At 45.2% G+C, this 27,475-nt stretch overlaps 2 protein-coding genes across 2 annotated transcripts; one reads left to right on the top strand and one right to left on the bottom strand.

Moving 5' to 3' along the window:
* The first annotated feature begins 1,670 nt into the window (after positions 1-1,670).
* Positions 1,671-8,262, top strand: KDELR3 (KDEL endoplasmic reticulum protein retention receptor 3). The gene is made up of 6 exons (XM_015863252.2): positions 1,671-1,685; positions 2,966-3,335; positions 4,082-4,182; positions 4,492-4,650; positions 4,956-5,208; positions 6,716-8,262. The coding sequence occupies exons 2-6, from the start codon at positions 3,245-3,247 to the stop codon at positions 6,754-6,756; spliced, it is 645 nt and encodes a 214-aa protein (XP_015718738.1). The 5' UTR covers positions 1,671-1,685; positions 2,966-3,244; the 3' UTR covers positions 6,757-8,262.
* DDX17 (DEAD-box helicase 17) lies at positions 7,566-27,420 on the bottom strand. Its single transcript, XM_015863149.2, has 13 exons — positions 27,059-27,420; positions 23,070-23,220; positions 21,055-21,154; positions 20,788-20,921; positions 19,988-20,053; positions 19,557-19,698; positions 17,585-17,745; positions 17,313-17,485; positions 16,907-17,017; positions 16,338-16,399; positions 15,921-15,980; positions 11,419-11,658; positions 7,566-10,754 (listed from the first exon to the last, which is right to left on the bottom strand). The coding sequence occupies exons 1-13, from the start codon at positions 27,100-27,102 to the stop codon at positions 10,231-10,233; spliced, it is 1,968 nt and encodes a 655-aa protein (XP_015718635.1). The 5' UTR covers positions 27,103-27,420; the 3' UTR covers positions 7,566-10,230.
* Positions 27,421-27,475: the final 55 nt, after the last annotated feature.

Below are 27,475 nucleotides of genomic sequence, written 5' to 3'. Positions count from 1 at the left end.
CAGTCCCCAGGCTGGGGGTCATTGCCCATCCAATAAGGAGCCCCATGCTTAGGGACACCAAGTTGGAGGTCATCTCTATCCCATAGGGAGCCCCATCTTTGCCCAAGGCTGATGTGACACATCCCAGTGTGACCATGGTGTTCGCACCCCAAGGGGTGAAACCACCTTGCAGTGCCTCAACTCATCCCAAAAACCTCACTGTGTTGCTGAGGATGGGGAGGAACACACGACCATGGTGGTGGTTCCCCCACACGGACAAACAGCTGCACCCATGCACTGTGCAACCAGCTTGGTTGGGCCTTTGGGATGGACAATGGGACATCACAGACAAAGATGTCACCAACCCCTAGCTGTCCTCGTGCCATGCCCCAGCCATCCCTGGCTCCATGGCCCCAGCAGTGGGGTGGCTCACACTCGCCACCCCCGCCCGTCTCCACCGGCACCGTCTTTAATAAGAAGCGTGGAATATTTTAGCACCTATGGAAAAGCCACCACAGACGGTGGTGGCAGCCGTTGCCAAGGAGACAGTCCCAAAAATAGCCCCACTCCGCCAACCTTTCCCAGTGCTGCTGTGGGGATGGAGAAGACGGTTGGATGGAGGGCTGGGAGGGTGGGGAGAAGGGATGGAGGGAGGGAAGGATGGATAGAGAGTTCAATGGATGGATGGATGAGAGGAGGAGATGTGGATGGAGGAACGAGACAGAAAAAGGAAGGAAAGAGGGAAGAAGGAATGGAAAGTTGGATGGAGATGTGGACAGATGGATGGACTGGTGGATGGATGAAAGGCAGAGAGGTGGATGGATGAATGGACAGATGGATGGAAGGAGAGGTGGATAGAAGGATGGAAGAAAGGAGGGAGGGAAGAAATGGATGGAGAGTTGGATGGAGGGATTGATGGATGGATGAATGGAGAAATGATCAAAGGAAGGAAGGAAGAATGGGTGGATGAATGGATAGATGAGGGAGTGGATGGAGGGATGGATGGATATGGAGATGGAAAAATAAATAGAGGGAGGAATGAAAAGATGGATGGAAGAGTGGAAAGGTGGATGGATGGATGGATGGATGGATGGATGGATGGATGGATGGATGGATGGATGGATGGATAGCAGGAGCTCCTGGGCAGGTGAACAGGTACTACCTGACACTTGTCCTGTCTGGGAATGAAGCCTAGAGCCACCACCATGCCAAGAGCCCCTGCCTGGGCAACCATGGTCTGGATTTCTCACAACACTGACTGAACCCAGCACGAGCCCTTGAGCCCCTCCACACCTACTGTCACTATCCCTGGTGCAGCTGGAGATGGCCCACGTGTCTCATTCTCCACCATGAGCGCCTGGATGTGACACAAAGCAGAAGTTGAGGGGGGACAACTAGGGTGAACCACAGAAGTACAGTGACAGAAAACAAATACTTTAGCAAGAAGGGTGAGCCTTGTGTCACAGGACTGTTGTGTCCTCAATAGAGGCTGGACTTGCAGGAGATCAAGCATCCCAAACAGGCACAGGCAGAGAAGAACACAAAAATAGAAATGAAGTGGAGGGGGGTGGGGGGGAATAAAAAGAAACCCAACAACCCCAAATTCCTGTTTCTAATGCCAAATCCCAGCTTGCTCTCCTCCCTGTCACCCTGGTGACATTCCTTATGGTCACCATGGAAACGGGAGGCATGGAGAGAGCATCATGGTGCGGGGTGGTGGCAGCGCCCAGCATTATTTCAGGAGACAGGGAGACACCCAGGGCAAGGCACAGGGAAGGAGGAGGGAATGTCTATTTTTGCTCACTCCCACTTGGTGTGCCAGATTCTCCTCCTCTAAGAATCTGCACGCCCTTCACCAACCCAGTGGTCTTGAAGTCCCACTTGGAGCCTGGCTGTTCTCAGTAGCGCCACTGGACACCAGCTCTCCTTAGGTGTTGGGAAGGCATAAGAGGAAGAGGATAAACCTCTGCCACCTGCAGTTGTCTGACTGGTGGCCTTCCAATGGTGGTGATTGGGTCCACCACATTTGGGACAAGAAGCAAAGAGGACCAGGGATGGCTGGACAGGGCTCTGGGCACCCTGATCTGCCTGCAGGTGTCCCTGTTCATTGCAGAGGAGATGGACCAAATGACCTTTAAAGGTCTCTTCCAATTCCAATGATTCTGTGACTCTATGGCAAGGGCTGTCCCCACCCCAGCCTCAGCACGCCCATGAGTAGTGGGTGGCAGTCTCCATTCTACAGGGATCCATGGGTGTTTTCCAGCTTAACCTGCAAATACGGCTGGAAAAGCCCAGCACGGCAGGTGCTACAGCGGCTGGGAGGGAAAACACACAGCCAGCACGATGGGCTGGGAGGAAATATATGCAAATGCATTCCAAAAGGAATCTGGTGATGCTAATAGACTTGTTAGTAAGCACTGGGAATAATATTTTTACACTTTAATCATTAGGGATGATACTCTAGGCGAGCCCATAAGGATGAGCCAAGGGAGGGAGGTGTGAGGGAAACATCCAGGGGTGAAGATGGGAACATGTAGCATCCACGTCTCACCTCAGCACCCTGAGATCCCATTGGAGAGGGAGGGTTGTCCCAAGGTTGGCCACTGATGTTTCTGAATACTGCAAAACTCTGTAGCAATCCCTTCTCCCAAACCTATAAGGAAGGCAGTACTTAGTCTCCTTGTGCACAGCCTTGTACTTAATGCACGATCCCATTGTGTTGGGACATGAAGTGACGGCAGCCCGGTATGTCACATCCCTGCTTGATGCAGCCACGGGGCTGCCAACATGGCACAGGATGCTGCAGCGGCATCCCAGCCCACAGGACAGATGACCCTTTCCCTCCTCCTTTTCTCCTTTAAGGACACTTCCGCATGTAACTTGAGACAAGTGAGGGAAAAGAGAGGAAGGGGTAAAAAAAAAGAAGGGGAAAGGGAAAAATAGTGCAGTTATTCCCGCCTCCGCCTCCTCCTTTCTCTCCTCCCAGACCAGCCAGCAGCCACGTCACCCAGCGCTGCTCCGGGTCTGCTGAGAGGACAAAACCCAACTTTTCTTAGGCCCTGCACGACAGGGAAAGGCAGCAACAGGGACGCAGTTCTGGGAAGGAGGAAGTCCTGAGTGCTGAGGCAGGGGACGTGGAGCCTTGGGAAGGCATAGAGAACTCTGGACTCCAGGAGAAGGGAAAGTTCAGCCATAGGAAAGCGTATGCTTGACTGAGCACGGAGCTCCCCGCAGGGTTTTACAGCTGCCTTCACCCACCGCTGCCATGAACATCTTCCGCATCCTGGGGGACGTCTCCCACTTGTTGGCCATCATCATCCTGCTGGTGAAGATCCACAGGTCCAAGTCCTGCGCTGGTGAGTGCTCTCTGGGCAAGGAGGGGACCCTACTCCTGGGCTCTTCAGAGGCATCAGACTCCTCTTCCTTCCTCCTTTGTGCTGCCTCCCAGCTTCTCCAGTTTTCTTCCATCCCTTTTTGGTACGCCTTGGTGGTTTTTGTTTGTTTATTTTTGGTTTTTACCAAGCCCATCACCAGGTTTTGCTGTGGTTTGTAGAAGACTCCAAGGCCTGACAGATGGCTTCCTCACCAGGAGGAAGGATGCACTGGAAGGATGCGATGTGGCACAGCACACAGCCACAGGGCAGGTGTCTGGGTGACAGTGAAGCAGAGGGGAGGAGAGTGATGAGGTGGAAAGTGAGCATGAGAAGGTTTAGTGGCACCAAAATTGATGAGCTCTGGTGAAAAGATGCAGAGAGAATGCTGCTTCAGGCTAGAGGGCCTGTTTGGGCAAGGAAAGCAGAGCAGATGCTTCCCACAGGGCTGGAGGCTTGCAGGTAGATGGGAGGAAGGGTTCAGCTATGTTCACCCATATTTGCCACCCCACCAGTGGTGACAGCAGCACCAGCATTTGTGGGCCAGTCCCACAGCAGTTCACCACAGTGAGATGGGCAGGAAGGTCCTTGTGATGGTGATATCCTGGATTCTGGAGCAACACACATCACAAGTTATCTCAAAAAAATAAAAAAGCACAGGGCAAAACCTGAGTCTGAAGGGCTTTTTCCTCTCACCTGCCTTGTCATTCTTTCCTTTCCCTGCCACACAGGTATCTCGGGGAAAAGCCAGATTCTTTTTGCCCTTGTCTTCACTACCCGCTACCTGGACCTGTTCACAACCTTCATCTCCATCTACAACACCGTGATGAAGGTAAGGAGGGCAGCAGGGAAGCAGACGTTCCCCCCCGCTTGCCATGGTTTCACCACATTAGTTTTTCAGCCATAGGGAGACAGGAGCAACTCCATCTTCTTTGCCTGTCATGAAAGCTAGTGGGTTACATACAAGAAGAGCAGCTAAAGGTGCTCCCTTTGGTGTCACCAGCCCTGCACTGACCACAGAACTCACTCACTGCATTAAATAAGTGAGCTCACCCCATTTAGCACCACCATGATGATCTTGAGATGCAGCCAATGAGTGATTGCAGGTCAGACATCTTGCAGTTCTACTTCCCTCCCGCAGGTCATCTTTTTGCTCTGTGCCTACATCACCGTGTACATGATCTATGTGAAATTCAGGAAAACGTTTGACAGAGAGAACGACTCCTTTCGCCTGGAGTTCCTCCTGGTCCCCGTCACCGGCCTCTCCTTCCTGGAAAACCACAGCTTCACCCCCCTGGAGGTAAGGAAAGCATGGGGAAGGAGAAGGGAGGGAAGCCTGGCACTACCCAGATTGCAGGACATTGAAGAGCTCAGGTTTTTAATGCTAAAAGCATGCAGGAGAGGCAAGGCTGGCAATCCATGAAGAGCGTGCAATCTGTAGAGCAGCTCAGAACCATCTTCTCTCACTTCCCACACTGTCAAGAATAAAGCTTTGGATCTTTCCATGTCATTGGATTTGGACTAGATGGCCTTTGAGGGTCCCTTCCAACTCAGTGATTCTATGATCATTCAACAGTCACCATCACCTTCATTTGCACCTCACAGATACTCTGGACCTTCTCCATCTACCTGGAGTCCGTCGCTATCCTCCCTCAGCTCTTCATGATCAGCAAGACGGGGGAAGCAGAGACCATCACAACGCATTACCTTTTCTTCCTGGGCCTCTATCGCGCCCTCTATATTGCCAACTGGGTCTGGCGCTACCACACCGAGAAGTTCTATGACCAGATCGCTGTGGTCTCTGGGGTGGTACAGACCATCTTCTACTGCGACTTCTTCTATCTCTACGTTACCAAAGGTAGGTGAAAGGGTTGGTAAAGATCAGACAGAGTCATTCAGCCTCCCTGCAGCTTGCCAAGTGTTGATCCTTCACTCTTCATCTGTGTAGAAATTAAAACCAGAGCTCAGCCTGTTTTAAGCCCAACCTGATAAGTTATCATTGTAGGGTTTTTTTTTTGGTATATACATTTCCACATGCTTTTTGACAGATTATGAATCACAAAAAACCTCAGAAGGGGGGGAGAGAAAGAAATAGGCACGTGCAGGCAGCACACCTGCAGACATATGGAGACGATATTAAGCCTGCTTTTCCTTTTGGTGTAAAAGACACAGCATTCCCAAGGACTCGTTCTGTAGGAAGGCAGACATCTGCATGTACAAAACTCCACAGCTTCCCATAACCAGATGCCAGTGATGGCTGCAAACCAGCACTAACGGGTGTACAATCTGGTAGAACACGCTATGGTGCTGAGGATGAAGTAGGTTTTCAACTGCTCATCTGCTGAGGAGGGAGGAATTCGATGAAACACAGCTCTACTGACATTTTCTTTCCTCTTCCCCAACTATTCCACCAGATCCTGTGCTGGGGGCTCTGATGGGCAGCTCTAAGCAGCTCTGCGCTCTGCTCCTGCTGGTAGAGAGGTGATGGCACAGAACAGAGGGCTGGTCTTGGTAGATTAAGGTTTTCTTCTGTACCTGAAACATCTCTGACGCTAGAAAATTTCTTTGCAAAACCACCACCAAGGCACCCGACGTCAATCCCCCTTTTTTTTCCTCCTAGCTCCCATTTTAGCTTCATTCAATTCCCACGTCCTTACGCTCTGTTAGAAATCCATACCTTTCACAGTTGTGGAAGGTGGAACAAAAGGGGAAGGGGGGAAAAGAAAAACACAACCCTCACAACTGCTGGCTTTTGGTCTCACTTCACTCGGCATAAAGCTGCAGAACTCAGATGACACAGGAGGGAGAAACAGAAAACATTTGTCCCTGGGACATCGCAGCAGGAAGAGAATTGCCTTTTCTTTTTTATCCCCTTCTTTTACCCAACTGTTCTGGATCAAGGGAAAGAGAAGGTGGCGGGAGATATGCAAATACTTGGCAGTCATTTATGGCAACCAGAAATGTTATAGCAGGTTGCATCTCTCTTACACCTGCAAAAAAGAAAAAGCATCTTTTCAAAACATTTCTATCACAGGAGAACGCAGACAAAAGGGCAGCGATTCCGGTAAGGAAAGCAAGGATGCTTTATAAAAAGAAACCCACTTAATAAGGCTACTGAGCCTAGAACAAAGGCTGCAAAGGGATCTTTATATAACGCCAGGGCTCTTTATCTTGTTTTTAAAACTAGATGAGCTGCTTTCTGTTTAGCCCAGGGACCTGAAAGATGAAGGAAGCCCTCAGCTCCCCAAAACTTGGGTTGCGCAAAGCAACTATCTAGTGCTCCAAATGATCAATTCACAATACCTGTAGAAACAATGGATCAGTTTGTATTCCCAGCATGCCATCATTACCACCTCTTTCCACAGTCCTAAAAGGAAAGAAGCTCAGCCTTCCGATGCCTGTTTGAAGCCTCTTCCAGACAGCACCAGAAATTCCAACGTTGAAACTATTGACCACAGCTTTCCCTTCCTGGCCCTGGTTGACTGAAGAACGGCTCAGCTGAGCTTCACTCCAGTGCCAGGAAGACAGCGAGGCCGGGACAGCTGGAATGCTCATCACCTGGATGAGACTCTCCCTCCATTTTGTTGCGTTTCTTCTTACTTGAAATTGGTGCTAGTAAGCAGTGCTGGCCAATACTAAGAAATGCAGAGCATTCTCTCCCTGTTCTTCCTAGCACTCACCTCTGTAACGCACCTCTAACCTTATGCTGAGGCACCTCAAGAAGTAAAAGGGAAACTGTCACCGTCCTTCAGTCCCCAACAAATGCTATATAGTGAAAAGGGTGTGGTGTCAAGATGAAATATACAAAGGTCATGGGCCCACATGTGCCTTCACAGAGTATCCTAAGTTGGAACGAACCCACAAGGATGGAGTCCCGCTCCTGGCACCACCCAAAACTCATCAGTTACAGCACCAGTGCATGAACTACCACTCTCCCAAAAATTAACCCTGTTGAGCCCCAATCTCTTCAGGTCCACGTTTCCTTCACGTGGCAACAATCTCCCATTTGGCAGGTACTCCAGCACCTTTCCCACTCACCCATCTCCAGTGAGGGCTCCTCACGCTCTACAAGATGGGGGACATTTCAATTCTAGTTCAGGGGTGTCGCCAACACATGTTCCCAACCCCTTGGATTTGCTTCTTTTATGAACTGGGAAGAACAGGGGCAAATGTTGTTTTTACGCTCCAAAAATAATAAAAAGACAAAGTTCACAATTTATTGACAACAGTGTTTTTATTTATACCTACAAAAGAAAACAAGATGGTATCAAAAGGACAATTTACAAACTAAGAATAGTAACATAGCTCTTAGTATCCTGTGTCTGAACACCACAGATCTATGAATCTCTCAAATTCAAGTCTTCGTTAATACAACAGGAATGTGTTCAGAGACCAGCAAACGTGTGAAACGAGATGCTGATCCCACACAAAGCCACTAACCCTTCCTTTGTTCAGAGAAGTCCAAACAGTAAATTGCTTCAGGAAGTGGGAGGGGAGGAGACACCCAAGTCGTATGACACTCCCACAGAACTTTTTACAGATTGAAAACAACGCAAAACGATACTAGAGGCTAATGCTTCTCAACAAGGGCCCTCCAGCTGGTATGTGGAACAGAGCAGCGAGCACCAGGTGGGACAGGGGCAGCACATGCCACGGTGCGTTTAAGCATTCAACAATCTGGTTAACACTGAACTGAACCCAGACCCTGGACATCAGCTGACCTCAGTGACAATAAAGCACTGCAAGACTTGGCATATATACTTTTACATGTGCACAAGTCCCCCCAAAAAAAGAAGTGAAAGCGATAGCAAACTATAAGGCAGCTTTGGTGGCCCAGAGACCCTTTCTAAAGCCAGTCAGCAAGATGCCCTACTGCTACACCCCTCAAACACATTTCTGCATCAGTCACAAATTAAGAAAAAACAAAACAAAAGTTAATAATAAAAAAGCTCTATGCTTGCTTGTGAGGGAGGCCAAAGACAGATCAGTCAGTGCCTGGCTAAATGAAATGTTTCTGGCTTTCACTTAACACAAGCAAAGACATTTCCTGCTCAAGCAATGGAATTTGAAGGGAAGCAAGGTTCTGGGAAAAAAAAAAATCGCCCCCTTCTCCCTCTGTGTCAGCAACCTACCTGTGTACTGCACAAACCAATGTGCATTCATCCCACAAAATTAATACTCTGGGAATATAAAAGAAAACCAAACACCTGTACAAGCAAAGCTTTTTGCCTGGACTATAAGAAGTTCCACTCTGCTGCAGAAGGGGTGGGCCGCCTTGCTCATCCATACGCAAGAATGCCAACAAAGAAAAACAAACAGAAAAAAAAAAAAGCAAACCAACAACAACCCAACAATCTGCATTTTCTTAATGCAAAATTTATGCCTCACAAACCAGGAGATATATTCCATTATTTTGTCACCTTATCAGATAACTTCTCTCATCATCTACCATCTCTGAACCGTCTCATATTAGAAATAAGTCAACAACAAGCTTTAGTAAAGGGGAAACCTCCCCACACCCACCTTAGCCTGTAAAATAAACATTTTTTAATTATTATTATTTACTAAAATTTCACTCTTTGCTAACATTTTCTAAAATGCTACCTACCTGCAAGAGCTGAGCTCAAAGGGACCAATGGAACGGGGAAATGCACTCAAAAGCCAGGAAAAGCAATAGTCAGAGCAAGGTACAAAAGAAAGAAAGCTTCAGAATTAAGATGCGCTAACCAGCTCACTCCTTACCTCATGAAAAGGAGATTCCAGGTAATCTCCTCCTCTGCCCTCCCTCCCCTCATCCTTCCCCCCAACCCACCCTATTCAAACCTTACAAAGGTGGAAAACTCCATCCCATTTTGCTCAGTGTAGCAGCATTCAGAGCATTTCCTGTGGCAAAAAGTGAGTTTGTTCACCAAGGAAAGACAAACGAGATATGCCATTCACAGCCTTCGTTCTGTTCAGTTTCTGGGTTCCCAAATAAGACTTATCTCCATAAACCCAACAGTAGGAACTTGAGAGTAGAAACTAGCTGAAGGGTAGCCAGGTTTCAGGTGTTAATGACTCTGCAATTTAACAACTGTAAGAGAAAGGACTTATTTGGCTAAACGCTATAGCAGTAATAACCCTACAGTGACTGTACCTAGTTTTCAGGTATTGCGTCCATGACAAGTTTGGTCTCCAACACAGGGGTTTTAATCTCAACTTCCCTACTGCAGGTATCAGAAGATGGTCTGCTGCTAACAGCTTCAGAGAATGCCAACAGTTTACATGCGGTGTTACTCAGAACACCACTGCACTGAGACAAACGAGCAGAGTTTCCCTGTAGAGAGATACCTATGATAGATTACAACCAACAATAATGAGCTACTTTAAAAAAATATATTAAGATTAGGAAAAGTGAGCATTGCTCCCTTGCATTTATCATGTTAAATGAACTGCTTTTTGGCTCCCCAAAGGTTCCCACCTCTCTGGATACTACCTGAAATTAAGTTAACGTATTACAGAACAGAAACTTCCTCCCCTCAGAGCAAGTTTTTGCACAAACCTTAGACACCAAGATGATCGAGCTGGGACCTATCTGCCTTATACTCATTTATTTTAGAGAAAATAAAATTTCCAATTTCCTCAACATGCAAGACAAAAAATAATAAATTTTTCCAGTCAACTATATATATCTCTTTAAAAAAAAAAAAAAAAAAAGGAAAAAGAGGATAGGGTCAGTAATGTGGATTACTGGGGGCCATTTTTGATGGGCTCAAGAGATTTGAATGGTGAATTCTAAGCCTAGCCTGCATGAGAGAGACATCACAATGGGAAAGAAGAGAAAGAAAAGGTTCCTTTAAATGCAAGAGGTCTAACACTGGTCACCAGCAGGCGAGTGGTCTCATTTGCGTGAGGGTGGGGGGGGTGGGGGCGGGGGTGGGTACTGGTAGGTGGCAGTCTGTCCCATATAGCCCATCACATTAGTGGCAGGGGGCTGAGGAAACTGTTGTGACATGAGCGGCTGTGGCTGCTGGCCTGAGCGCCCCACCATCCCTGCATACTGCTGTTGGGTAGTGCTCTGTGAGGTTCTCCCAGCGGTGGCAGCTGTGGTGCTGGCACCATAGCCACTAGCACTGTACTCCGCAGTGCCATAGCCACTCGTGCCATAGGCAGCTGCTCCATAGCTCCCTTGAGCGTAACCATACTGGCTTTGTGCTGCCCCAAAAGCAGAATTTGGGCTCCCGTAGGCACTGCCATAGGTCTTGTTGGCTCCGTTGGCATAACTGTCACCACGCTCACGGTCTCTGAAGCCACCTGAGTCTCTCCGGCCCTCTTTCACTCCCCGGAGCCTCCTGTCACACTCTTCCTGGTACATCAGGTTAGGGTTGTTTACTGAACTGCTCGTTCGATAACGAGAACGACCTCCTGGCGATGGATACATTAAGATTTAGTACTGTGAACAAGTTTTAAACAACCAACTGTGATAATTATTGCCACCCTTTCTCCCCCTTATACAAGCAGGGCACTGCCCACAAGGAGCAAGGCCTTTCGCCTGACCTGTATGGCTGCGTGCATACATCCCTGTGTTTTGTTCAAGGTGCAGATATGAAGCTCAGAAAGTATTAGTGAGTGCACTCAGAGACAAAGGAAACAGAAGAAGTATAGGACTAGCTTAGAAATATAGTGAAACTTTACTCCTTCAGGGAGAGGAGGAAAAAATAGTCTCAGCCCGTGAAGGTAAAGTAAGAAAACCCATTCACTGATTTTAATCGCACTTGTGCATGCACACACATCCTGCATCTGTGTTAGGAGCTACGAGAAATTAATTCACGTAGAATTAACTCTTTGAGGATATTACTGGGAGAAAGAAAGAAAAAAAAAATCTGACTAAGCTATAATAGTGGCCTACTAGCTTGTCAAAAAGAAATTTAGAATCTACAGAACACGAAGAGCTCTCAAGCACAAAACAAATGCACTGCTGATGTTTTATCTTAGACTTTTGCTTATTACTTCCTTACCCTCTTTACATCTGCCCTCCCTCAAAATGGGAACCTACTCCCTATGCAGCCCCTTCCCCACATGCTTTTACCTCCACCACCACCTCCTCCTCCTCTGTGGTCCACAAGCTGCATCAGCTTTGGATTGATGGCTTGATTGGCTTCTTCCAACACTTTGATAAGCTCCCTGGCTTGTTTCAGGTTCCCTGGTGTGAAGAACGTGTACGCAGTACCTTTGTTGGTACTACGTGCGGTACGGCCAATACGGTGCACGTAATCTTCAGAGCTGTTCGGATAGTCGTAGTTTATCACAAATTTAACGTCTTCCACATCTTGAGAAGTGCCCGGGTGCGAAGCACAGTGAAAGGGTGGGGTTGAGGAAAGGGGAGAAGAAGAGAGGACGTGCCAACGGAAGGTGGGGAGCACGAATGCAGGTGACAGTAATAAGAAAAAAAACAAAACAACACAAAGTTAGCAAATGCATGGAATAGATACAAGACAGACTCATCCCAAAAGAGTAGAAGACTCAGATTTAAGATCATCGGGAACAAAGACCAGTGCCCTGAAAAACAGTGGTAGATTTCAAGCAACTTTTCCCTGCGCTCAAATTCATCCTCCCCAGAATGCCTTCTCTGTATTTCAGCATTAAATTCATCGATGTCGGTAAATGAGCTAACTGAATTCTGTACTTCTTTTTTTTCCAAAGCACAATTCTGATGGTGCAAACCACACCACCTGACACAGCAAACTGGGGTGGAGGAAGGGAAGGACTGCCACTGTAAAGCTTTTACTCTGTTGGGAGAAGTCTAACAAGTAATAACAGTAATGAGATCACTTACCTTCCATTTGGTTAACATGAAACAAAAATGCAAGTCTTACAAATATTACTTATACAATCCTAACAAAAACACAGCGAGCTACTTCCCCTAGCCTCAAGTTAAAGGCACTCCAACCACACTAATATACAGACAACTCATTAAAAACTGCACAGATAGTACCTACAGTATCTTAACTTAGCTGCATAGTTATCACATGAAGGCATTGCACTAACATTTCACTATGCTGTTCTGTCCACTTCTGGCAAGCTTTGGTAATTTGGGCCATCCTGCATTCTAACGTTTACAGTTCCCAACTTCCTGCATCAGGCAGAAGTGGGAAATGAAGGGATCAAAACTGCTTGGTAACGGATTGTAAAAGATTGGAGCTGCACACCTCTTGGCAAGACTTCAGAAACTCATGGGACAGAAACAAAGAAAATGTTAGTGTAACACTTCAGTGAAAGCATTTGAAGTACCAAAAGCACCTATTTGCTCCAGTATAGAATATTAAAAAAAATGCACGGTTTTACAGTAAGTGTCCTAACAGCTCATGAAAAAAAAAAAAAGATAAAAATCTGCATTTTAAGACGAATATTCTGAAAATATCCAAAATAAAACACAGATTTTTGTGATTTCCTTTCCTCTTTTGTTTTTTTTTTTGTTTTTGTTTTAAAGAGAGAAACATTCTCTGTTTGTTACCAGACCGATGCACACTCCCTCCTCCTGTGGGAAACCGCTGCAGCCGATCCCGTCTCTTTGCCTTTTATTTTTGGCGGCCTCCTTTCGAAAACTCCGCCCTCTGACACGGGACCACTGGAGCGCGGGGAGCATGCATCAAGGGTCCGTGGCAGCGAGAAGTCCCCACACACGCTCGCTCTGTGAACTGGCTTAGATGCTTCTCTGTAGCCCCATTTGGTTGGGAAGCGCCGGAGAACCTGGCTTCAGGTAAAAGTTTCAGGTCCTCCAACGCTTTCTGTCCCCGATTTGGGGGCTCTTAGGGGCATTTGTCAACAACAACAACAAAAAAAAAAGGAAGATGCGAAAAATAACATCCAAAGGGTCAGACTGCATCTATTGCCCAGACTGCATCAATTTCAAAGGGGTTGTAGGAAAAAATAAAAATGAAGGGCGTTGTAGTGGCAAAAGGGGGACTTTATGTCTGTTTCTTATTACAGCAAAGGGGGGGCTCCTCAGTCTTTGCTGGCTCCAAAGTCCTGAATCACACCAAAAAAAGGGAGTGAGAAGGCAGGTTTCACAGGGGGCTGCGCGAGTCTCCAGCTAGGGTCCTTGATGCAACAGGTTTTTTTAAGAAGGGGAAAGCGAAACAGAGAGGAGTTCACATGACAGATTGCATCTTCACAGCCAGGGTACAACTAGTTTGACAAGCTGCAGTCTACATGGTCCTCAGTCAGCCCCATTTTGCACATCCATCAGTAGCAAAGAAACATGAATTAACATGGATAAAGGATGTGCTTTCCCGGCAGAAAGCACAGGGAAGCGGAGCTATCGATGTAGACAGCACTGACTTGACTGAGGAGGACTGGGAAGAACAGGAAGGCAGGAAGAGGAAAACGTAAGACTATTGTCCAGACTAGAAAACAAACCTGGCAGAGCACGCAGCTGGCTGAAGAAATACCCGAGCAAGTACAAGACTCGGCTTCTCCAGTCTAGCATGCTCCCAAGTGTTCATGCACACTCTCAATCTTCCTGCAATTTCAGAAGATCATGTGGCAGGAACTAAAATTGAAACTGCCCATCATTTTTTGACAGCTACTTGGGAAACGTGCCCTTCATCAGGCCATCAGAGTACCCTATGGCATGGACAGTCTCCGATTATGGTATTAATCAGAAGGGACAAACTAGCAAACATGCTAGTCCAGAGAGCTGGTTTGACCATCAATGTAGATGTGCCCCCACCCCTGCACTGAGAATGATCTGTAGCTGATATCAAAGTTTCTGTTAAAGAAAACAAAACAAAACAAATTCATTGTTTTTAGTTTAATAGACTGAACAAAAAAAAATAAAAACTAAATTAAAAATGATCAGTGCAGAGAGAGGACCTCACTCCAGGGAATTATCACAAAGAAGTCATTATGGGACTCAGAACTTACCTGGCAGAAGCTTTTTTGAAACCAATGTTCCATTAAGAAGAGGGAAAGCCCTGGTGACTCAGCCAAAAGGCGCGCGCCCCTGTTTTATGTTATTTAGGTAGAAGCCTTCACTTTCCAGGATCTTGGAGGAAGTCGTCCAGAAGTTTGCCAGTTAAGTGACTTATTTTAAGAAGCAGCAAACTCAGGGCCCCAAAACAAGCAGAGATGTTGTTCAGTAACAAGAAACAGACTCTGGTACCTTTCCCCCACAGCTCAGGTGAAGTGGAGGATGGGAACTGGGGAGACTGTTTTCTGAGGTGTTATCCAATTGAGTAGTTTTCAGTGAGTGTTTTTGAGGGCAGGGGGTGAAGCTGTTTTAAATGTCTAGGCAAGATGCACAAAGAAGCTACCAGCACATAGCAAGCCTGTTTAAAAAATGCTGCTGAGAAAGCAGCTCTCTTTCATACAAACTAGTTTCAGGCCTCTGTCCCTTCTCCCAACAGGCCCAAGTTCTAACTGCACAGGTCCAGACATGACCCTAGAGGGCAGAGACTGAAGTCCATATAATCACCTCTCTGAGGAAGTGTTGGATGTTTTTTGAGTGGGGAGGGGAAGGAGGGGTGCAGGTTGTGTGAATAAAGACTGCCACATCTAGTAATGGTCTGCCTGTGTTAAAGTGACCATAAGATGCACAGCACAGCCACCCTTTCAGCATATGAAAAATAGAGTTCAGATAATGGTGACTTCCAATAAACCTGAGACTTTTCTGATGTTATATGCAACAATGAGCAATAACTTTGTCTAAAAGTCACCATTATTTTTTTTAACAAGACACTGACCCTGAGTAGTTATCTTCTGCCACTCAGGGAGGCTGGAATATTCAGTGCATGTTATTCAACTCAGCACTTCAGAAGGCATCCTCCCCTTTTAGAGCAGGCAGATGCATAAGGCCTGTGCCTAGCACAGCGTTTCACAGTACAAGAATGCTCATTTAAGAAGGGGGTGCAACTGATGCATCCAGACAGATTATTTTCATAGTACCAGAATTAAGTGGTGCAATTTTGATTCAGTTACAAGATCGGGCAACACTGTTAATGGCTGTATGTAAGCTCAGTGATCCTGCCTAGAAGGAACACAGAGGAGGGAAATTACATGTAAAAATCAAAAAAATCTATAAAGCAGTGCTTTCTCAGATGTAAACACATCTGCAGGGTAAAGATGTGTAAATGTCAGGGTTTGTATGTTTGAATCTGTGGTGCACTATGCAGGGAGAATATTAGCTATTTGCTGTTGAAATGCTCTCCCACAGCTTCCTACTTGGGCTTTATCTGGCACGCTCTGAACAGAGCAATCCATCCCTATAATCCAGCAACAAAAGCTGGATTTGGGGTAGAAGTGAGTGTGGTGGAAGGGTTGGGTTGCATAATTGGACGTCTCTTCTCCCTCTTGGCGATCGATTAGTCATGCCTAGGCCTTGCTGCAGACCAAAGCCTGTTCATTAGGAGCAGGAAGAGACTTTGAATATGAAAGAAAAAAAAAAGATTAATGTTAAAAAACGTATTTCACATGTGGGGGAAAATCACGCTTTGATTTTTTTTTTTTTTTTAAAAAAAAACAAGAAAACATATTTCAGGCCATAGAAGAAAAATATGCAGCAGTAGGCAAGAGTGGTCTATGTGTACAAACCTAGCCCACGAGATGCAACGTCGGTAGCAATGAGGATAGGAGCCTTTCCAGAGCGAAACTCTGTAAAACAAAGCACACTATGAAGACTTTTCAAAACAAGATAAAGTTATCTGAACTTGACTTACATTAAATGCTCACTTTCTAGAATCTCGGTAATACATATGTCAATTTCAGAACACCCAATGAGTCAGGAAATAACACATCAACTACTTCTCCAAAATCTAGCATTCCAGGTTAAGCTAATTTTCCCACTGCATTTTTGTCAAATACAAACACTGAAATTAACAGTAGAGTCAAGGAACATCCTCTGAAATGTATTTACTGGGTACAAAGACAAAAGAAAGCCTAAGAACATCATGTCTCAATAAGTTACACACAGCAGCCCAAATTATCCCCCCACCTCAGTGATGGACTCACCATTAAGCACCCAATCTCTTTCTGGCTGACTCTTGTCTCCATGGATACACATAGCTGGCCAACTGCCAAACAGAGATGTACATTAGTATAGACAGAAAGTACATATATTAAAGGCAACAGGAAGCTTTACTGGCATTTCAAAAAGAAGGCAGAAAATAAAACATCTGAGAAATATTTTTATTCCTCATCTCCTTCCTTTGGCCTTTACCTACCCAGAACCTACACTTGCACATTAAAACGCGCCTAGAATGTTTCTTGCATATTAAACCCACTAACTATACAGCAGCCATGTAAGCCAAATCGCATTTGCTATATTGATGCTGTTCCTGCCAGTTCATTACATCAGTACCCTGATATATTGAAAGCTGCACAGTTGACAAGTATTCTCTCTTCCATTAATGCTTTGATGGACTGGAATCTTCCAGGAAATTAAGACCGAATTCAGCCAAAAACTAAATGGACAGGTTGTTCCCAACAACAGCATGGCAAATGTTTAAACCTTGCTGCTTTTTATTACGGTTTCTGTTTCTCACTATAAGCAAAGGGTGGTGGGGAGGGGAGTTAATCACCCATCTCTGCGCATCCTTCGAGTGAGATCATCACATCGCCTCTTTGTCTCCACAAAGATGATGGTCTTATTTTCCTTCTCTGCCATGATTTCTTCCATCAGCTGTATCAGTCTAAAACAGACACAAGAGCACTGAGCACATATACAGATCAATAAAGCCAGCACCACTTACACAAAATTTAGGTCTTCTGTACAGTACTATGGTTAGAACATATGCAATATATTAGATAAATACGGTTAGAACATATGCAATAGATTAGATAAATACAGGACTTATTTCTGCCTGGTAACATTCAAAGGTTAAGCAATACCTCAGAGTAAATCCACTATTCAGAATTCATATTCGACAATGCTGATTTTATAATATAGCCTAAACAACCCATAAACACTAGGAAAAACCAACATACTTATGGTCTTTCTCACTCTCCATGCACACATCCACTATCTGCAGGATATTGTGGTTGGCGCTCAGCTCCAAGTTCCCTACGTTGATCTGAACGTAGTCCTGCAGGAAGTCCTCAGCGAGCTGGCGCACTTCTTTGGGCCAGGTGGCACTCCACATTAGAGTCTGCCTGTCAGGCTAAGAGAAAAGGAAAAAGGTTTAAGGTTGTGGACTTTGGATGGGAAGCTGAAGGAGGCTGTTTTTTTTGTTTTTTTTTTTTTTACAAGGTTCACACACCCTGATCTGGTCAACAATTTTGCGAATTTGGGGTTCGAAGCCCATGTCCAACATCCTATCTGCTTCATCCAGCACAAGGTATGTACACCGACGAAGGTTGGTCTTTCCTGCCTCAAGGAAGTCAATCAAGCGACCTGGTGTAGCAATGCAGATCTCCACACCTTTGAAACAGAAGGAGGAAAAAAGAATAAGGCTCTTCATTTGAATGTCAATTGGTATTTTTAGTCAGAATGAATCACCTTCTAGAGCAAAACCATTTAAATAAGATAAAAAAGCACCACCCTCATCCATATCCAAGATTGAGTCATTTCAGTAGAAGCCCTAGTTTCTTTTAATAATTCATTTTTTTTCCCATTCTGAAGTTACTGTTGCAGTGCCATTAGAACAATAAATGCAGTACAGAAGCTAAAAGCTTACTGTCAGAAAACACCAGCTAAGAGCACAGAACAACAGCGGCCCCAAAATAAGCTTCTACGCAACCCTGATGCCCTTTCATCCACGATTATACAATCTAGAGCTCTCTAGGAAAAATAATAGTGAGCTACAACTAAACTCAACCTGCTTAACAAGCATCAGTGTATCCCTTGCCGCACAAGTCAAATCAGTTTTGCTTCTACTTTTGTCCTTTTAATTTTAAGTCACGGAAAGTTAAAGCATGGCTTTTAATACTGAATAATTATGCTATAATTGTGAATCACCAAGCCCATGACTGTTAGCACCAAAACAGAATTCAAGTATTCACAAAGAAGCATCAAGTATGTTTATACATTCCTTAAAATGAAGGACCCCTTTCCACCAACCTCCCAGCCTCGGAGGCGAGTTCCTTGGTATCACAGAAATACCCATAAATGTTAAGTTAAGCCAAGAAGTGAATCAAAGAAAAAGAACAAACAAAAAGCAGCACAAAACCCCAAGACTTTCATAGATGCTTCAGTTTCAGATGAACAGTATGCTGTGGCAGCCCTGATTCTTGTTTGTGTCAACTTGGGCTCCTTGAAGCTGATTAATCTGACAAAGCTCATGCAAGAATCAGCCTATTAATGGAGTCATAGGTTTGCTAAAGACACTGAAAAAACCGGCGCTCTATTGTCAGTGATGTATTCCTCCCAAAGCAAATTCACCAGATATCCAGAAAAGCAAAACTGAGTCAAAAGTGTGTTCTATGAACTCTATTCAACAATCTTTGCAGCAGTAAATACTAAGTAATGCTCCAAAGACACTCTTATCTGCCCATGTTCTATAACCAACAAGGTAAAATTTCTGCTTCCGAAAAAACAAGTTGACCCCTTCACCGTCTTCTCATCTAATACTGTCTCACCCACTGATGATGCTGCTTCTGAACAGGAGTGCACTGCCGTTCTATTGAACGGAACTATCCCACAGCCTTCTACCACACAATTTTATCCTGATACTGCAGTGTTCAATAATAACTTTTCACACCACAGCACTAAGTAAAGATTTGTGATTTCTTGAGCAGATCTGAGCATGTGAGTTTCATCTTACATCTTCTCACAGAATTACACCCATTTTTTTTTAGCCTAGAGAAGGTTAAACCCTCAGAACATTCCTGCCTTTGAAATGACACGCAGATAGCCCCTGATACAAGGCTAAATCGCCAGAGTGCTACTATTGTTGCTGCAGAAACATGGCACCTTCTTATTCTAAACTACATCCCTTTACTATGTTAAGAAAGGCAATTGCAGAACTTTATGGAGGTGCCATGAGCAGTGAGCTTAATCCTTAAGAACAAGTTCCAATGACCTTCACAAGTCCAAAGATAAATCATAAAGAATGTCTAATATCCAAATAAGTCATTACACAACAGAGAATTACCACATGCGCTATCATTCCAAGGGGGAGAAGAGACAGCTACTCAACCACCAATACCTCTTCAAACAGGCTTTAAAATTGCTTCCAAATTCACCACTCTGGAAATTTGCAACCACACATTTTAAAATCTAAATTAAATTACCTCTTTCTAGATCTCTGATCTGGGGACCTTTGGGTGCTCCTCCATAAATGCAGGTACTCTTCAGCCTTGAACATTTGCCATAATCATCAGCAACCTGCTGCACTTGCTGGGCCAACTCCCTGGTAGGTGCAAGAACCAGGCACTGCAGAAGGAATCAATTCAGGTTAGCCAAGCTGTAGACACAGCCCTAACTCAAGGACTCTACTCAAATACCATAAGCAAAGCAAGACCATCTGCTCTCTATTAGCTAAAACATAGAAATATCTTTAGATTATGTCAGCAATCGCACAGAATTTCAACTAATGAGTGGGATGTTCACACTGTGATTGTAAACGTGCTCTACTTGCTATTCTGATATATCAATTAAAGCACACATCTCATTAATGTTGCCACATCATACAGATGAAAGAAGAGATTTGACAAGCACTTACAATTGGGCCATCCCCTCTCTCCAAGTATGGCTGGTGGTTGATGTGAACAATTGCAGGCAACAGGTACTGAAACAAAAAAATTTTATGTCAAGACAGAGGACTTAAATATTCAATGCTAATGACCACTTGCTGTGACAACTGGGCCATGAGAAAAGCCCACATAACCTAACATCCCTTCAAGAGCCACTACATGTTTCAGAGAGAGGAATAAATCTCATCTGTATTAACATTTACTAAACCATACTTGTATTCATTCAAAAGATGAGATTTCCAGAGCTGCTGGATATAGCCACCTCATCTGCTTTTGGCACAGGCGAAAAACTTGGCTGCTAAGTGCCTCTGAAGAAAAGGCACATTTATATTTGGAGCCTAAATTAGCAGAACTGAGTCATGCTGGCTCTAAACAATGCTTTTCATAATGAAGGAAATATCTTCTTGACCAGTGCAGATAAGATTAATATATTAATGAAGACTCAACCATCATTTCTTTGGACTTGCACATTTAGTAAGACAAATACACTATAAAGCACATACTATTTCTTAATCCACACCATAAGCATGGACAAAATAGAAGCATTTCAACATCAAAAGAGAACCATGCAAAAAACACTTCTGTGAACAAGACAGGGTAGATGAGCTGAGGCTCACCCATGATACAATAAAGAAGGCTTTAAAAATATGCAATCACCTCACTTTATGCCTATAGTACTAAGACCAAACACTAGTAACAAGCAGCCAAGGGTAATTTCCACAAGGCAACAATGAAAGTAAGCATGGAGATGAAAGGGAAGAATACGTACTGCGAGTGTCTTCCCAGAGCCAGTCTGAGCAATGCCCACCATATCACGACCACTGAGAGCAAGTGGAAAGCCTTGGCACTGAATTGGAGTGGGTTCTGTGAAATTCTGGTCCATCAGTGCATCCATCACATACTCTAAACATTTAAGGAAGGAATAAATTTATTTGAGGACAACTGAGGCTAAATACATTTTCAGAAAACCTTTTAGAAACAGATACTACTGCTTTTGAGTAATCCTGATTTTCTTAAAGAAAGGTAAAACACTTACGTGGAAAGCTACATTGGTGGAAGGCAAACACAGGCTTGGGGCAGCCCTCCATTCCTCGAATTGTTATCTCTTTCTTCCTTCTCAGTTCTTCAACTTCATACTATTACATGGAAAAAAAAAACAAAAACAAACAACAAATAAATGCCGAATTTCAGCAGGATCCTCAGCAGTATGCTTCTAACTACGAAGTTACTTCACACATCTACCTAACAGCTTACATTCGGAAATCAGATTGACAAGATCTCAAAATGACTGCTTTCCTTAGGATTCCACCCTTAGATCAATCTGCCATATAGGCTCTCCACCAAATAGAGGTAAGGCTTCTCTACAGATCCTAGAACTAGCATCTGTTTTCTTCCAGTCAGCCTTGATAACTACAAGTGTATCAATACCTTGTTTTAAAGGCTTTTTTTCCTTCTTCCAGGGCCAGAATTTATCAACAGCTTTCCAAACTGAATAGAAGCAGAGGAACAGACTACGCATGTCCTACATGACAGGACTGAGAACCCAATAAATTAAATAGGCCCTGCCATGCTACAAACAAGGTGAAGGTACAGCAGTCCCTTTCTTTCCATTAACACATACCAAAGAATTTCTTTTCCATTTCTAAGAAGCCCAGGCAACATCATAATGACACAGTAAGGCCTTAATACTTTAAAATAATACTTATGAAATACTTATGAAACAAAAGGACAATTTTAGGATTGGGGGAGGTGAGTGTCCAGGTCTGAACATGAAGCACAGCAAGGACACTGGATAGCAGGGCATGTCCAACAGTGGTAGGGGAAGGCAGAGGCTAAGTACAGGCTACAATGACAAATCCAGTGCTCCTGGTCTGTTCAGCCTGGGAGAGAGGACTTACAAGGGAATCTAACAGCTACTATCAGTTCTCTGATTTGAGCTACGTGACTGGTGTTTTTAGAGAAGATGGAGTCAGACCTTGGAAACTTCGATTAGTTATTGAGGAAAAAAATACCACAAGAAACATTAAGAGCTGGGCCAGCCACACAGATGGACCTATACTCTGATCACCCCAGTGGACATTCAAACTCAGAAGGGCAATGCACCAAGCAACCTGCCTGAGCTCTGAGCAGAGTATTAAATGAGAAGGGCCACAAAGATGACCATAAAGCTGGAGCACCTCCCCCACAAAGATACACTGAGGGAGCTGGGCTTGTTCAGCCTGGAGAAAAGAAGGCTGTGTGGTGACCTAATTGCAGCCTTTCAGTACCTAAAGGGAGCCTATAAACAGGAGGGGAACTCAACTCTTCAAAAGAGTAGATAACAGCAGGACAAGGGGAAATGGTTTTAAGTTGAAGGAGGGCAGATTTATGTTGGATGTCAGGGGGAAGTTCTTTACTATGTGAATGGTGAGGTGCTGGTACAGGCTGCCCAGAGAGGTTGTGGATGCCCCATCCCTGGAGGTGTTCAAGGCCAGGTTAGATGGGGCCCTGGGCAGCCTGGCCTAGTATTAAATCTGGAGGTTGGTGGCCCTGCCTATGGAAGGGGGGTTGGAGATTCATGATCCTTGAGGTCCCTTTCAACCCGAACCACTCTGTGAGGCTCATTTTTTCAGCCTGAACTGCTATCACAAAACTATATTCCTATTAATCTTTCTCAAGTGTTTGCACCACTCTCAGTTTATTATTTTTGTTTTTTTTCAGCGCCTCCCCAGAATAGCAACTGTGAAGTTCTCTAATTTGCATCTACACTGACAAAGGATGACATTTTCATTTGTTAATCTCATGTAAGCAGATCACAGCAGCATTTTGATGGTGAGTTGTAAGTGGCCAAACACAAAATACTATGTATAAAAATGGCTGAACACAGAAGAATCACCTCTGCTGATGTAATGGTGACAGCAGCTACAAGTGCAAGGCAGCAGAACACAAACATGCCAAACAAGATTAATGAAGACACAGTTTTATTACACACTGTTCCAAAGGCCCTAGAACAAAGGCTTCCACTTGAGACACTTTCTGTTGTATGTAAAACGACAGAAGCTGAAAACTTACTGGAGTGAGCCTGGCCACTTCTGGATGTTCCACGTAAAAATTCTTCTCAAACTTGGGCAGTTCATTTAAGTCCCACTTTTTCTTCCGTAAGCGTTCCCCCGGGTTACCAAATTTCTTTGGAGGAAGAGGACCACCACGGCTTGCTCCAAACCTGGAAATGCCAACGTAAATTACAAACAGGTGAATTTAGTTGGGAATCTGCACATTTCTTCAGCATTTCCACTCCTTTTTTACCCCCTTGACACGAGCAAAATATTCTCACAGTTCACCTTCTCTCTCCACCCCCAAAAACACAACACTATGATAGCACATACCAGTACAAACATGCCCTGTGCCCTTTCTAACCCAAAGCCATCCTCAAGGATCCTTACAATGCAGCCATTTATAGGTCACTGCCTTAAAGCTCCCACCAGCTGATTTCTGTCTCTAGGATCCCTCTCCTGGGACGAAGCTGCTGGTACAGCCATGGCACTTATTTTTCACTGAAGCTGAGTACACTTAAAACATGGATGGTTGAAAAGCATGGGAGAAATCTCTAATCACAAGCTCCTTCTACCTCAAGGACAGTTTCTATTAAGACAATTGCTTTTTTGCTTTCACCCTTTCTATGCCTTCTCTCCTTTCTTATCAAGCCATACGCCTCAAACACAAAACAAGGAAGAACAAAAAGGAAACAAGGCCAGCAAAGCTTGGTAGTCTGTAACACTAGAACCAAGGCGATAAGTAACATTTCCCTTTTCAAACCACTATCAGCAAAACAAAACCACCAAACAAAACAAATTCATCAGGGGGAAAAAAAAAAAACAACCAAAAGAATGGATCTTCCTTCAAACATTTCTGACTCTGCTAAAAAAATGCCCTAAGTATCAAGCACTGCCAAGTTACTTTTCTCTCACAGAAGTTTTATTTACTCGGTTAATTTCACACACTTCAGAAGGTTTAGAACTCCCCTATGACTCAGGGATGCAGTAAACAAAAGACGAACCTCTGGCAAAAATCTGTAATAACTGAAAATTGAGTGGTATGAAGCAGCTACAAACCAAAAGCTACAGAAATCCCACAGCAGTTTTCATCAACTGGTAACCAGAGGAGAGCCTGGTAAAAACTGAAGTAGATCTGAAATACTGCTTGCATTACCTTAATTAAAGGCCTATCTGTTCAGAAAGTAGCCACATTTGATCTCTAAACTGCTTCCCAAAGGAAATGACAAGATGACAAAGAGACCAAAAAGCAGAACTTGAACATATTAACAGGAAGGAGTTACACTGTCGGAAAATGCAGGGCAGATATAATTTAACTCAGAGCCAAAGTAAATTCCAATGTTTGTTTTGCTGCAACTGTTTCATTGTATCTCTTCCCAGTTGTACAAATACCCCTTATTCTCACCTCCTACCTTCACCAGGTTCCCCACCAGCACCCTTTGCAACCAGCTATTTTTGTCACAGGCCAAGACCATAAAATGCAATTTGAAAAGTTACTTCTAAGCAATAAGTTTCCTTCTGGAACAAAGGATAAACAACAATTGCACAGATCACTTCCAGAAACATCCTGCTCTGCTGAAGATACCTGCTGCTGACCATGCTAACTTGAAGTCCAAATGGTAACTACTGATGTAACCAAGCAGTTCTACCAAAAGGCACAGACATCCTTATTGGACTCACTGGAGAGCGAGAGGAAAAGCTGACTGTAAGACTGGACCCCAAAACAGCTGAGCACTCTATGTGCTCCACAGCTATCCAGAGGGAAGAACCCATACACAGAGGGTGGTGGAGCACTGGAACAGGTTGCCCAAGGAGACTCTGGATGCCCCATCCCTGGAGGCATTCAAGGCCAGGCTGGATGTGGCTCTGGGCAGCCTGGTCTGGTGACTGGCAACCCTGCACACAGCAGGGGGGTTGAAACTGGATCATCATTGTAGTCCTTTTCAACCCAGGTGATTTCGATGATTCTGTGATTATGAATCATACGCTCTGACACAAGTGCGGCAGTTCCAGTTCTCCATCCCCACAGGCAATATATGGCTGCACACTGACCTGAAGGAAGCCAACCCTGCTGCCCTCCTGCAACAACCATCCCCAGTAACCTGGTGGGAACCACCCAATTCCAGCTCTGGTCAAGATGATTTAAAACTAAGATTACTTCACCGATTTCACCTTTCAGTTAAAGAGAAATTCAGACTGACCCAGAACATTCCTTTCTAAAGCTACTATGCCACAGATTCTGGGACACAACTAAGAATTTACTACATTCCAGAGCAAAACAGTACAGCTGCCTATCCTAAGCAGTCACCTACAGCTCATTACAGACAGGAAGAAAACTGGAAGCCTGGATTTGTTAGCTGAAGGAAGAGTCAGCACTAGGAAGGTGAAGAACTTCTGAACACGGCATCCTGGGTGGCCCCACATTCTCAGAGAAATTATTTCTGAATTGTGATGCTTGTCGGTGGCTGAATCTTGATACAGTCAATCTGCTGTAATAGGCCAAGAAAACAATTTTCCATGCAGATGTCCAAAATCCTGACAAATAAGGCACTCCTTCCTTACTTCGTACATCACATCCGTGATCTACAACAGAAGAATCTACAAGCAAAGCCCTCCTGCAGAGTATGACGACACAAATGTCATGCATGCTAAGCATTGTAACAACACTCTGCACAGTGTTACTTTAGGTAACTCGAAATAAATCTACACACTCAGATACGCTCTCTAAACTCCAAAAGCAGCTGGGCCTGAGTTATCTCAGATTGCCAGAGCATTGACACTGATGTCCCTGCGTTGTGCTCAGCCGGAAAGCTCATGGTGGAAAAACACAACCCTCCTCCCTGTGAAAAAAAGTGAAAGGATGCTTTAAGTTCAGAGTGAGAAATGTGGGTGCAAAGATAAAGCCTAAATGCGACTATCTCCCTCCACAGACGAAGAGAAACTAAATGTTAAAGTGGATTTCGATGCATAAACAAAATTTTCCTCAATCTGTCATTGAGAAAGAGGAGGAAAAAAAGACAAGCCATGAAAAATAGTATTGCTATGGCAAACTAGACCTAAAATGTAACAAAATCTATACGATACATTTATTGTTAATCATTGAGAAAGGAGGCCTAACTACTAGCTATTAAAAGAATAGAAAATGCCACTGTCCTAAACAGGTTTCCAGTTTCTCTAGGATGACTCTTATTGCTTTTAACCCTCAGGAAGAAAACCAAGTAGCGAACCATTTAAATACTATAATATTATCCTATTGCTGCCATCCTTAGGAGTCAAACCTACAAAACCCTTTCCTAACTTAACTAGCAAGACTGGAAGCACTAAGCACTAGGCCCAAGCCACGGCAGCCAGACAGCTCCCACTCGATTGCTCCATCAGCTTGGTCATGCTAAGGCTGGTCACGCTCAGCTCGGTCGTGCTTGCTAAGCACAGCCCAGGCCATGTTTACAGCTACTGGCCTCCTGAGCACGCACGCAGCTCAGTGGCAGCTTTCACTCTCATTTCCTCTCACGAGAAGGGCCCTTCACCAACTGCCATCTTCTGAGGGAGCTCCAAAGGAGCAATGACAGCATGAAGGGCAGCGTCAGGGCCACAGAGATCCCCGTTCACGTTTGGTGGGGGGGTGGCAAGGGGGGGGGAGGGGAGAGGTGGTTGGTTAAAGGAGAAAATAACTTAAGGATATGGGGAAAAAAGGAAGAGGTAGGCCTTAGAATTGCAAGCTTGGCACGTTACTAAGAGTAAATAAAAACAAAGCCACCCCTTGTTGCCAAAGCCATAATAACACGGCCCCAAATCCCCTCAACGTGAAAAACAGGGGTGAAATGTCCGTCCTCTCCCCCAGTGCCCCCTCACGCTCCTCAACACCGAAGTGTGAGGAGAAATCCCCCCTCCCGACCCCTCCCCTCGCCCCCCCAGCCTCTCCAACTGAGGTGAGCGCTCCTCAGCCCCCCCCATCCCCCCTTCGCGTCCCCCCGCCCTCCAGCCCGGCCTTCCCCGTCACCCCCTTACCCGCCGCGGTCTCGGTCGCGCCCCCGGTCCCCGAAGCCCCTCATGGCTCCCGGGGGGGTGGGCGAGAGGCATCGGAAGGCCGGCCGTGGTGACGGCGAAGGGCTGGGGGTGCGGGGCGAGGGCCCGGCCAACGCCGGCTGGGTCTCGGAGGACTCGGTTTGCGCCACCTCGGCTCTCGGGAGGGACACAAACGAAGAAGAAGTGGTCAGTGGGTCAGAGACCCGCTGAGCGTCAGCAGAGGGAACGGCGGGGCTCTCGGTCGGCTCCAGGGCCCGTCAAGTGTGGAGACACTCGCGTCTTCTTCCTCCGGGCTCCCGGCACAAAATGGCCGCCGCCGCCCCAACCCGCTTCACTTACGTTACGGGCGCCCCGGCGCTGCGCAAACTGCGGCTCTCGAAAACGCCTACGTTAATTCTC

The sequence above is a fragment of the Coturnix japonica genome, chromosome 1 (genome assembly GCF_001577835.2).
Source record: "Coturnix japonica isolate 7356 chromosome 1, Coturnix japonica 2.1, whole genome shotgun sequence".
NCBI classification, from domain to species: domain Eukaryota; kingdom Metazoa; phylum Chordata; class Aves; order Galliformes; family Phasianidae; genus Coturnix; species Coturnix japonica.
Note: the sequence above shows the minus strand (reverse complement) of the source record. Positions and strands in the feature narration are given on the sequence as shown.